Source organism: Tetrao urogallus (genome assembly GCF_951394365.1).
Source record: "Tetrao urogallus genome assembly, chromosome: 6".
NCBI classification, from domain to species: Eukaryota; Metazoa; Chordata; class Aves; order Galliformes; family Phasianidae; genus Tetrao; species Tetrao urogallus.
The window spans coordinates 35,265,164-35,277,980 of NC_136819.1; the positions used below are offsets into that span (position 1 = coordinate 35,265,164).

General features: G+C 42.7%; 1 protein-coding gene across 6 annotated transcripts in view; it reads left to right on the forward strand.

Moving 5' to 3' along the window:
• Positions 1–2,472: 2,472 nt before the first annotated feature.
• The window catches only part of NPAS3 (neuronal PAS domain protein 3), a gene marked incomplete at both ends in the record, with an annotated part of 595,119 nt that continues 584,774 nt past the window's right edge, over positions 2,473–12,817 (forward strand). For all 6 annotated transcript variants that reach the window (XM_079537679.1, XM_079537680.1, XM_079537681.1 and 3 more), the window contains one exon: positions 2,473–2,522. In XM_079537679.1, the coding sequence (XP_079393805.1) occupies positions 2,473–2,522 (50 nt within the window). The remainder of the gene's footprint in view (positions 2,523–12,817) is intronic.

Genomic DNA, 12,817 nt, shown 5'->3' on the forward strand with positions numbered 1-12,817 from the left:
GGCGAGACCCGGAGTGGAGCTCCGGGAGGGTCCTCCATCAGCTCAGGAGCGAAGCGGAGTGCTCACAAAAGTACTGACAACACTTCAATGTAGGCTGAGATCGGAGCGAGACACGTTCTTCTAAATGTAATAACGTCCCAACGATCTGGCTTTTCAACACTACATAAATCCTGAGAAAAATGCAGTGTAATAACAAATACTTCAGCTAAATCTCTCTATAATGTAGAAGCTAAAACCACAGAAACTTTTAATGTTGTATTTCAAACAAATGTTCTAGAAGCCTGACAGAGCAGCGCCTGCTTTGGTCTTCAGCAACTTTGGGCTCCCCTCTCTCACTTTGGGAAACACACACTGTGTTTTCCCTCTGATGCCCATGACAGAAAATGCTCGGTGCTAACTTCTGTGGGTTTTATTAAAGGGAAAGGCACGAGCACTAATATTCTGCAACAGCCCCTGTGCTGCCCCACCACCTCCTTTGAATCATTTGAACTAAGTCTGAGTCCTTCTTTGCCACCAACCGTCCCCATACACAGTGTCTTGGCCGGGAGAGAGGAAAGAAGCGGATTAAAGTTGGTTTGTTTTCACGGTTTCGCTATGATTTTTGTCACTTACAAAATCTTTAAATTACAATGGAAACTGATGGGCATTTTAACGAGGAAGTACGGGCAGCGATCACAATAGTTGAGGCTGTGAAGAGGGGAAGTCAGGGGTCAGAAATGTCACATTGGCTTTAAGACAAATAAAAGGGACCTCTGGAGACTTTAAGTTAAACAGAAATATACAGATGAGCAGCGTGCGAATTTGTAGTGCTCGGCGTTTGGGAGTTGAGTTGCGTCAGGTTCCGACCAGGGGTAGCTCCAAGGGCAAAGCTCTGCCAAAACAGTGACGGCCCCGGGCCAGGTGCGGCCCCGCAGCAGCGGCCGCTCGGACCCCACAGCACGCTGGGTGTCTCGGAAACATTCTGCAATTCTTCCAAATTGTAACTATTACCGACACGACGGCGTCCTCTACATTGAACGATTTTTTTCTCCGAGCTTTCTGGAAAAGCTTAAATCACAGTGGGCACCGACACCTCCTTCCGCGATTGCACAAACCGAGGTGACACCTGTTAACTTTTTTTTATTATTTTTTTTCCTCCTTGTTGGAGCCGAGGCAGAAGCCGTGCGCGGAGGAGCCGGCACGTGGCACCCGCAACCCCCTCTCTCCGCGCCCCTCCTGCACCGTCCCCGGGCTCGCGGCCCCGCTCCCGCCGGCGGTGCGTACCTGCGCGCCTTTCCCTGAGCTGCGGACCCACAGTCGCTGCTCTGCCGGCCCGTTCCCCGCCGCCCCCCGGAGCTGCCGCGGGGAGGTGTCCCGTGAGGGTGCCGGGCTGAGCCTTACCCGGGAACCCGCCGGGGGGTCAGGCCCGGGGCGCTGCACTGCGGGGCAGCGGCAAGAAGTAGCCACAAAGTTACCGCGGGGATGGAGAGCTTGTAGCTTTCTCCTATCCAGGTGTCCTGGATGAGACAACTGGGACAGCGGTTCCGTTTTCTTGCTCCTTAATTTCCTGCTTACTTTCACAGTCCGCAGTGAAACTGCGCACAGCAATGCATCCTCCCAGCAAAAAGGGGCACCTCCCGGGTACCCTTAGCGCTGCGTCCCATTGCTCGGCCCCGGAGGGAGGGGGGTGTGGGGGCCTGCTCGGTGCCCGACCCCCGTCAGCTCCCGGTCCGCCGGGGGCCGCGGAGTGAGCCCGTGGGGTTTCCGCGCCCACGGAGATCTCTCGCCTCCCCGCCCTCAGCACCTCTCTCCGCCGGAGCCGCGACTCCGGAGGAGGAAAGTGTGCGAAACTGCAACTGAGTGGCGGTGTTGCGCCGGCAGCGGAGGCTGCGTCCCCTGCACGCAGAGCGGGAGCGGAGTCGGGGAAGCAGCTGGAAAATGCCCAGAAATACTTTCACAGCGGTCAAGCGCGGAGATCCCCGCCTGCCCTCCTTTCCGCCCCCGCCCCGCTAGCCCAGCGGCCCGGCACCCCTCGTAGCCCGGCCCAAGGGCGCGGGGCCGCGAGTGTGAGCGTGTGAGCGGCTGCGTTGTGTGTGTGCGCGCGTGTGTGCGTGGCCGTGCCGCACCTGCCGGGCGATGCCAGCGGCCGGGCTGCCCGCCGGGGCTGCGCCGCGGCTCGCTCTTCCCGCCGTCGCCGGCCGCCGCCGCCCGCGCTGGGCATGTCTCTGGGGCCGCCGGGGCCCCGGTTCCCTCCGCTCCTCGGCTTATGGACGGCGGCAGCAGCAGCAGCGCTAGCGAGCGAGCGAGCGAGCAACCTGCAGAAGGACCGCGCGGAGGAGCGGGAGCCCGCTATGCTTTGGCCTCAGTACTTTTCCTTAGCCCGTCTGGCTAAGCAGGGCCACCGCTGCCGCTGCTAGACACACAACACACACCAACATCAGGAGGGGGAAAAGTAAGGGAGAGAAAGAAAAAAAAAAAAAAAAAGCCAGGAAGATGGCGCCCACCAAGCCAAGCTTTCAGCAGGATCCTTCCAGGCGAGAACGGTAACACTTTCTCTTTATTGAACCTGCAGCAGCAGCCGCAGCCGCAGCAGCACCGGGCCGCGCCGCCGCCGGGGCCGGGGCTGGCTGCCATGGCGGGGGGGGGGGGGACGCCGCCGGCACCGCCGCTCGCCCCGCCGGGCGCCGCGAGTTCCTCCGAGTGCGCCGCCGCACCCCGCGTCGCCACCGCCGCGCACGCACCGCCGCACCGACACAGGGCGGCCGGCGGCAGCCCCGCTCCGTAGCCCTATCGCCGCGGCTCGCAGCGGCCGCCGCTCGGCAGGGCGCGTTGGCGAGCGGGTGTGCGTGTCTGCGTGTGTGTGTGTGTGCGCGGAGCCCCCCTCTCGGGCGGCCCCCACCGCTCGGCGGCCCCGAGAGCAGCGGGGGGGGAGGGGGGGAGCGGGGCGCCGCGCCAGGCCCGGCTTGCCGGAGTGGAGGGGCCGGCCCCGCCTGTGCCGTTCAAGTGCAGCTAGGCCGGAGCGGGGGGGCCGCGCCGCCGACGGCCCCCGCGGCCCGGCCCAGCCCCGCTGCAGCCCGGAGGGTTCCGGCGCTCCCCGGGAGCGCCGCACCGCAGGCGGAGCGGTGCCGGGGCGCGAGCGAGCGGGAGGCGGGCGATGGGAAGACGGGCGCGGGGCTCCATCCGGCCGCCTTTGGGACTTTTGTTGGGGAGAGCGCTCGCTGTGAACGCGCTGCCCTGCTAACAAGGATCTCCCATAGCGGATCTGTTGTAGCGAAGTGAATCTTTCTAGAAGTGACCAGGAAGAAACAAGAGTGCAAGTTCATGTGATGTTACTTTGTGCTCCTTAAAAAAGTGCTCCAAGCTGCGGTGCTGCACTGCGAGGAGAGCTGCGTCCAGAAGTGGAGGATTGGGGGGGGGGGGGGGGGGCTTCTTCCACCTTTTTCCTTCCCTTCAGAAGTGAACTTAAGGGTGAAGGATAAGGAGCTTGTTTGCTGTAAAAATGAAAATTAACATTTAGACAGCTTTTAAAAGTAGCTGGGCTGCATGTTGCTTTCTTTCTACTTCACAGCACTGAAAAAATACTTAAACAAAAATAAAGTGTAGGGGGCCAGTTCACTTTAATCTTCAGTTCAGACTTCTGTTTTTGAGTAGCATCAGCATTCTTCGTACAACTTCTAAACCCCGTGGATTCTGTCTGGATTCCATCTCTGTTGTTTTCCAAGGGAAGCAGACTGCCCCAAATGAGAAACTGAGCCCAGAAACACTGAGCACAGGGCGTGTGGTCATTAACTGTTGCACACCGGGACAAGGCTGTATTGACATGCAGCTGACTGGGAGATGCCTGCAGTGGGAACAAAGTGTGTTCTCAGAAGTCAGTAAATTACAGATTTTCATCTCCGACTATAATATTTTTTAAAAATCCCCTTTCTGACAGCTGTAGAGGCATCTGGTCTCTGCTGAGTTAACACCGCTTCCAGTAGCAGCTTTGCTGCCTTAGAGTTCTTTGTTGGGAAACAATTTGTATCAATAAGTCCTGTCCCCCCCCCCCATAAACAATTCCTCTGCCTCCTTTCTGAGCACCGTACTGTATTAGTGTGAAGTGCATTCGCCAGGATAGCTTCAGTAATCTCTCCGGCAGAAGCATATTTGTGTGCCATTTTGGGAATTTCTCTGAGATAGGAATCTGGAAGATAGAATTAATTTCTAGGGGAAACTTCATAGCCTGTGCATGAGTGCTTTCTTTATCACCTGTCTCCATTTGGCATTCGGAGAAGGTAAATCAAAGTGCGCGATTTGTTATTCTGCTCCACTTGAGAGCTGAACTAAATAACACTTGGTCTGAAATTCTGATTGAAGTTGTAGGAGGATATACTGTATTTAATTTAATGCCCTTTAATAGCATCTTCTTGTTCAGCTCTGGTGCTGTCATTTTAAAGGTTGGATCCGAGTGGTTTTTCCCTGTAGGGAGTGGGAGGAGTAATGATTTCAGGGGAAAAAAGTCGTCTGGATTCCTCAAGCACTGTAGCCACAAAGTTGGCCCAGCGGCCGAGCGGCTGCACTGTGCCCTTGGGGTTCCCCTTCTTATCACCCCTCACAGCGTTCCAGTGTGGGTGTAAATATTGCATGTAGAGGCTGAGGACATTTTTTGTATCAGAAATAACGTCGGTCTACTGTTCTTTAAAAAAGTTTTTGAAAAACTGTAGCAGTGCTTCAATGCTCAGGCCCACATGTACTTTTTCTTAAAAATTCAATAATGTGGCTCCAAAGCCCTACATTAACTGTTGATTTAAGCTGTCTGTACACATCCTTCCAGCATTATGTGTCAGGCTCCTTGAGCTGTGGCACTCAGCAGTTGCTGAAGGGGTTCTGCAGGCTCTTCCTTAGTTACTGCCTCCCTAAAGGAGTTCTGGGGGTGAGAGATCCTGGAGGAGGCTGTGGGGACACATTCTGTTTGGTCTGATTTTCCACAATATTTAGGTGGATTGTGTTACTGCTTCCAGCACAAGGTTAGTAATTATGAAACAACTGTGAGAGGTGGTAGTCCTTGCTGCAAGCAGGCATCTGATTGTTTTGAAACTTTTCCACCTGTTCAAGGTTTTGAAAGGATGTTTGAAAAGTTACACACATAATTTGATTTTTTTTTAAACTGCATGTGTTAGCAAATGCTACAGTTACGGTAGGAGTTTGGGGTTTTTCAGTTGTGTGGATATTTAACCAAGAAAATTAAATAGACAGAAGTGTCATGCACATGATATGCCAGTATCGATTTGTAAAGCATATCATCATATCAGAGTGCTATTGGCTTACAGTGGAAGAGAAAAAGCCCTTTATTTTGGCATTTCTTTCTAGAGCGTGAGCTTAAACATAGCAGTGATAAATGATGATATGCATTGTCTAACACTTGCTTTTATATAAATAGCTCCAGAAGATTGCTTAAATGATAATCGAAAATATGAAATAGGGTGGCCTTCATATCACAAGGCCAAGGGTCTACAAATGGAAAAACTGAAATAATGAAATATTTCCAAGGCAACAGACTGTCAACAAGAACAGTAATGCATGGGCATATCATAGAGCTACCAGAGAGGATATTAGATCTTATAGCTCTAGAGCCAGGAGTTATAATGACCTTTATTAAATAGAGCCCTCCCACATTACAACAATCTTTCTGATTCCTGATTTATGGATTAGCAGTCATACATGTCTTCATAATTTGAAACATTCTCTCACCATTTGCAGCATTTTTTCTCCACCGGAATCATACATTATTTAGAGCTTACACGAGAGTATTGATCAACAAAAGTTATATTACATATTTTTGGTAACTAATGGGATTCCGAATAACAAGGTTTTGTCTGCAGCACTGTTTCTACATTCTTTCGACACAACTGCTTTTTTTTTTTTCTTACAAGTTAGATCCAGTTAACTTGTTCTGTACCAATATAGGGCTACTATACGTTATAAACATGTTACAGTAATTAGAGGGTTATAAAAACAGATCCATCCAGCGCTTGAAACCACAGGTATTTTAAAGAGAGTACCAGGATGTATTGTCAGCATCCATATCCTTTTATTAGTGTCTCCCTTGAATTTCAGAGTCTCACATGCTGGCAGTTTCAAATCACGTTCATTTGAAACTTGGCACACGAGTTGCCAGCCCAGATGGGAATTTTACTGTGAGAGAGATGTGAAACAGTTGTTGGAAAACTGACATTTGAGGCATTAGTTTCATCAGCATCCATGCTAAAAAGTACAATTAGTTTAAATAAACATTTGTTTCGTAAGACTATCTTTGTAATGATGTCTTCATTATTAGAAGGTATGCTCTAAGTCCAAATAACCGATACTGACCATGAGCATTAACTCTTACAATTTCATAAACATTTTAGGATCAATTCTGCTCATATTGTGGTCAGTAAGTTAAAGCCTTTTTGGAACCATAGTGAAATTTTTATTTAGTATCAATTAAGTAATTTTTTTCCTAAGTTTAAAGTTATGAGACATTTCATGACATCTCATCTCATGCAAGTAAACCTCACGTTCAGTCCATCAGTGGGTTTCATTTTGTATTATTGTGTTAACTCTTGCAGGTGTAAAAGCACCTCCTGTGAGATGAGATTTCAACAGTAGTCATGTTACTTTAAAACAAACTAAGTGAAATTGTTCTGTGGGGTTTCAGCCTGGAAACCTGGTTTTGCAATTTAGACTTAAGGTACATTGCCAATGTTTTGCATTTTCCCCCCAAACATTTGTTTTTTGTTTGTTGATCTACGCCTATTGTTTAGTGGTTTTGTTTTTGAAAAAGACTGACAAAGATTTATTCCCATAATAAGAAATGTTTTGAAATGTCATTTTTATTGTAATTGCATTTTTTTTCAGAAGAGACAGTTTGTTCCTGTATAATTTGTATAAGGCTATTGCACGTTATCTTTAACATACAAAGTCCAGTAGTACGAGTGAGGTGTGTAACTTCTTGTTTAATAGGATTTTGCATAATAAGGATAATTTCTAATAATGTTGCATTTTGCTGCATAAGAAGTTGTATCATAGTAAGAATAAAATGGTTGCTGCCGTGTCCTATATGACTAGAGCATTGTTCTGTGACTAGCTGGAGCAGTAGTTTTGCAAAACACAAAGTCCTAGGCAAATGAATAGGAGTGTTGTGCCATTGATTTGAACAGGGATCTGAGTAGTAAAAATACGATTAATTTTGTATGCTGTGATAGGCTACTGCATAGGACAAAGAAGATATGGCAGGATAGTATTTGTGTTTGTAATTTGGCAGAAGTGGACCCTGCCTTTGGAGAATATTGAGTTCAAGTTGTACCTTAATCTTTAGAAAAGTTCCAAATGAAATTATACCTATAATTAAAGTACACCATGGAGAATCACAAGCAAGGATAAAAGTCTTATTACCGTATAATTCAATAGATGTGAATTTGTTATCACTCAGATGACAATGACAAACTTTAATGTACTTTAATGGGAGGAGGATTGGATTTTGCGTCTGTGTGTTATTATAAAACATGAAAGTCTTGAGATTCTCAAGGAAAGGTGGAACAGTCCTCAAAGAGATTCCAATCTCAGCCTGCTGCAGCCCGATACTGAGAGTTATGTATCTGACGTGCAGGCAAGAGTCAGTCACATTAAAGAACAAGTGATATGTAAGCAAGAATTTGAAATGGATTAGTGAAAGCAGAGTTTTGAAGATTTGTTACAGGCGATTTTTCCAACATTTTTATGTGTTGCATTTTGGACTTTCACTCTTTAGCCGTATCTTGCCATTTGTCTGTTCCAAGGAACTTCTCACTGATGTCATTCAGTGTGTGAAGAAGACTTTAGTATTAATCTTTAGTATTTCTATTTTGTCATTTTTTATTTTTTTCATATATCTTAGTGTGCTTTGAGAAGGATTTCAGCATGGTTCAGCATGTTTTACTGATTAGATAGATGAAAAACATTTCTGAGAACTAGCAGAAGTGACAGAAGATATCAGTGTTAACACTAGAAATAAAATTCAAGCCCCCATTTTGAGTGCATATTCAAAGATTACACTGCCTTCGTTAGAGGGACTTACATTTCTTTTACAGGCAAAACCTCCACTGAAATAAAGTGCTCTCAGAGAATGGCTTGATTGCAACTTAAAATTAGCTGTTAGCTTGATATATAATAGAAGTTCAGCCCTTGTGTTAAATAATTTAAGTAGAAAAGTACTGTTCCATTACCTGCAGGCATCATACGTTTACATATGTATATAGTGAACTTACGGGATATGGTCTGAATAATATGTATGTATGTAATCTGCAATAATGTCCCTGGGGCTTGAATTTTCTGAGGAGCCTATTGGGTTTAGGCATCTAGCATATACTGCATTTAAGTGAAATATGGGCACCTAAATCCTATAAGCCCCTTTTTAAATACTTGCCTATGCTTTTTGTCTCTAAAAGGAATTTAGAACAAGCTTCATTACACAATACATTGTTTTAAACTGAATTTTATCGAGTAATGAATAGTCTTTGAACAATCATTTTGTATTATATCCTAATGGGATATCGTTTTGCTCAAATTTAAGCAAAGAACTGGTAGATTTCTTCTTTGACTGGGAGAGGGGTTCATTTTATCATGTGCATATTCATATTTATGTTTGGCTTATTCACAATGTTGGCTTGTATGAGTTATGTGGCTCAGAATTATCCTTTTGAGGCTGTAATTCATTTAGCAGAAGTGTAACATGGCAAATTTGAGAAGAATGCTTGTTAGAAAGCTGTCTTTTTCTAGAGATTATGGGACACTGAATATGTTAGCTTGTGGGGAAAAGAAATGCAAGTGGGCAGTCTTCACAGGTCAAGGTTGAGGTCAATATAGAACGAACGGAGTGACTGAATCCGTACAGTGCTGGCAGCTGGATTAAAAAGGAAAAAAAATCTTAAAAAAGAGAATAGCTGCTAGGGGCACTTATCCTTCAACCTTCACTGCAAAAAAGTATCTGTTTTATTTGTCTGAGTGTAGTCAGATTGGCATGTTTGCTTCACCTTTGCATAAATTACTCACAGTACATGGACAAGAGGTTTTAAAAAAAATATTTACACTGTAAAAAATACAAAACCCAAACTGTTTTCTCTTGCTAGGTAACAAATAGAAGATGAGCATAAAAGGAGAAACAAATGCATTAGGCTGCTTTATTTATTCATTCTTTCTGAGCTGCTACTCGGACTTGCAACAAAACTTGTATTTCCTGGGGAAAATCAAAAGTACAGTATTTTTTTTTTTCAGTGGCTAAGTGAGCCAGATAAACGGTACTCAAGTAGCAGTGTTTGAAGGATCCAAGTAGTTTACTAAAGTATCTTAATTAATTGGATGTTCACTTTAATAGTGAGTTTTCCTGCTTGTAGGCAATGCTCTGTAACAACAGCATATATTTGGTATATACATTACACATATGATTTGAGAAGGTCTGGTTTTACTGAAGATTTATTTTTACTAAACAACTGCTTTAAGTTAACAAACACAAAATAAACAAAGTGTCAAAAATACAGACTTTGCATAAGAGGAATGATAGAAAAGATACAACAGATTCCGGATCTATCAGACATATATGCTATTCCTTTAATCAGTTACTCTGCTCACTCTCAGATTTTGAAACCAAGAGGTGCCCTCATTCCTTTCATTTCTTTGTTAACAGAAACAAAAATGCTTTTCGACATAATTGTGGTTTGGAAACTGTTATTCTGTGCTTTCCCAGGACTGTTACTCAATTTTTGTTTTTGTATCACATCTTAAGATTAGAGTAGCAATTTGCAGGATGCAGCAAACACTGCAAATCTGTTCTTCACCCCAAAGTGATCTGGCATACTGAAGGAGCATCTTTAGGAACCTTCATTATTTATAGTCTTCCATCGTTTAGGAAACATTTTTGAATGATCTTCTACTTTATTTTTATTTTTAAAATAATATTTTGCTAAATGATTTTGCAATGTTATTTCAAAGTATTCAAATCCCCTTCACGACTTGTTTTTTTTTTTTTTTTTTTTTTTTTTCTTGTGGTAATTGCCATGTGTTACAGTGTCTGTTTGGTTCAAATAGGAAAAAAAGAACATGGCTGGGGAAAAGTGTCTTCTATCTGACAGAGAATGGCTGAGTAGCCCACCTGAAAAGCAAGATTAGAATCCTGTATATTTATTCTGCTTGTTGCTACTTTGAGGAAAACTTTAAAAATATTCCACTGACTTGTAAACATGTATTCTTTAAAGTGTAGGCATATATTGTATGTTAGATAGACACAGTATATGTATTTACTTGAAAGGAAATAATACTGGTTGATTGTTCTCAGCGTGCTATAAATGTCTCACTTTAGATAAAGTTGAATGTAAATACATGCACTGGAATGGCGATTTTTTTTGCTCTAATGCTGTGAGGGAAAAGTAGGCTCATCTTTTTTTTTTCACATTTTTATTGTTCTGTGTAAATGTAATTTGTTAATCCTGTGAAATTTGTCATAGATAAATTTGCTTGGATTATCTTGTCACCACCGTATCTGCATTCTTTTGTTCATTGCTTATTCATAATTTAACAGTCTGGCAGTGAGCCTTTTTGGGATGCTCACAAAAGATATATGACCTCTACCAGCTGCTACTATAACCTGCAGAATGCACAGCAAGACATTAGAAATGTGAGGATTCCTCTACTGATTAAAGTGCTCTTCATTTAAACAGTCTGTTCATAAGAATCTCAGGAATCTTTGTGGATAGCAGTTTTGATTTTTCATTTCTCACAAAATTAGTTCTAACATTTTTTTTCCCCCCGAGTGGGAAACTAACATTGAATCTTAAGATGGTGGTGCTTTGCTTTCAAATGGACTAATGGAAATTAAATCACTCATTATATATGCATATGTATACATAAGTGTGTGTGTGCATATAGGCATCTGCAAATATCTTTACCTGGCTCCCTATAAGCACCCACATGTGTATTTCCTGGAATTTTACAGTGGGAGAAATTGGTGCCTCTGTGTGTAATATTATAACTAACTTCTCTATTATAATATTTTTTCAATACATATATTATTATCCAGTACTAATTTAAAGAAGAGTTGTCTGATTTAACCCTGCTTTATTCCTAGAATCTTACAGATTGCATTGTGTAAATACTTGGTATTATACAGTACACGAAAGACATTAAATAGAATGTTACTTGAAGTGTAACAACATTTTAGATTTTCATTATTCTCCTGACTCAGTTTAGCATATAAATTTTTCCCCCTTTTTACTTTTTTTTTTTTTTTTCTTATCTGCAGATCAGCTTGTGAGTAATGGCTAGTTTTTACCTCCCCTTTGTGCTGGCACATGATTATAGTTCAAAATAATTCATTGCTAATCCATGCAGTATTGGTTCATCTCCATCACTCTGTTTTATGATTAGAGCCTCGGGCCTGTAAGAACATCCTTCTGCACAGTTTTCTGTCCTGATTTTCTTTGACTGCAACCCATATTTTAAACAGGTCTGTCATTACTGTTCGCCCAACAATCCTGCTACATTTTTCAAATATGTATCAATTACAATAAATTAATATTTTGATGGGGTTGTTTTTCAAAGGTTTATGAAAAATTCTTGTTTTTCACTGCACTAAGTTTCCAGCAGTGGTGTACATGGCTTGGTTCATATCAGTTGATGATGGAAATCTGACTTGAGGTTTTCATTTTTCCTTAGCAGCCTGAATTTCCTGTGTATTTATTTACATTAGGTGCCTTAAGAAGTCCAGGACCTTAAAAAAGAAACACCGTGTCTTTCTGAAACAAACTATGGGAGAAGAGTGATTATAGCCTTGTCATTTTTAAAATATTTCAGACAGTACTGTTGTAAAATAAAGCTGAAGAAAAATTTTTTAAAATATATAGGGCCTGATCCTACTGTGAATACTCTTGTTGAAGTCAGTCATTGGGTTGGATATGAACTGTCATGGCATTAGAGCTGGCTTACATGACATAATGATACTGTACCTTGATCGTATTTGAATTTAATATTTCCAGATTATGAAGCAAATTCAACTTTTATTTCACATCAAATAATGCTAGTTCTTTCAGAAGGTCATCCAAAATATTTTTCAAGACTTTGTTTCAGCATTGAGTAGTCCTGTGTTCTTTTTAATAATTACTTTCATCTCATTGTAGCTGTGTGTTTGAAAGTGTAGGTCAATAAGGATGATCGCATTCAGAATTTCATGATCTGTGTAGTGGAACAAATTGAAAGCAAAGCCTGTATCAATCACTGTGAAGGGAGGGTTAATTGTTACTGCTTCTCAAGCCTCTGGACAGATAAACCAGTAATGAAATACTTATTGCTCTGATATGTGAATGGTTAAGGATGAAACAATAGAAACAGGAGCAGTCTACAAAGATAAACCAAGAAGAAAAAAAGAAAAAAAAAGAGCAAAGAGAAAAGAGTAATCTGGACTAAAGTAAGATGCTGTATATACTGTGTATTAACAGTTTTAAAGTAATTTATTTCATTTAGTGCAGCCTTTTGGTAATGATGTAAGAGAACAGAAAGTATTTGGTTTCTAACGTGAATACAAAATATGACTATGAAAGCTTTTATTATGCAAACGATTTGAAATGGCTTACAATATGTCTGGATCTTAGGTAAAAGTAACATTTCTAGCATTAAGTGTTTTTTTTCTTTTTTTTTGTTTTTCTTTTGCGGTATCATTAAGTACTTCTTGTTGTTTCTTTTTCTTTAAAAGCACAGCTGTATTTACTAAACCAAGTATGTTTTATTTCCTCCTGAAGTCATTTAAAAGTGTTTTGTCTACAGCCAACCAGGACACTAAAGGAGTGTTTAA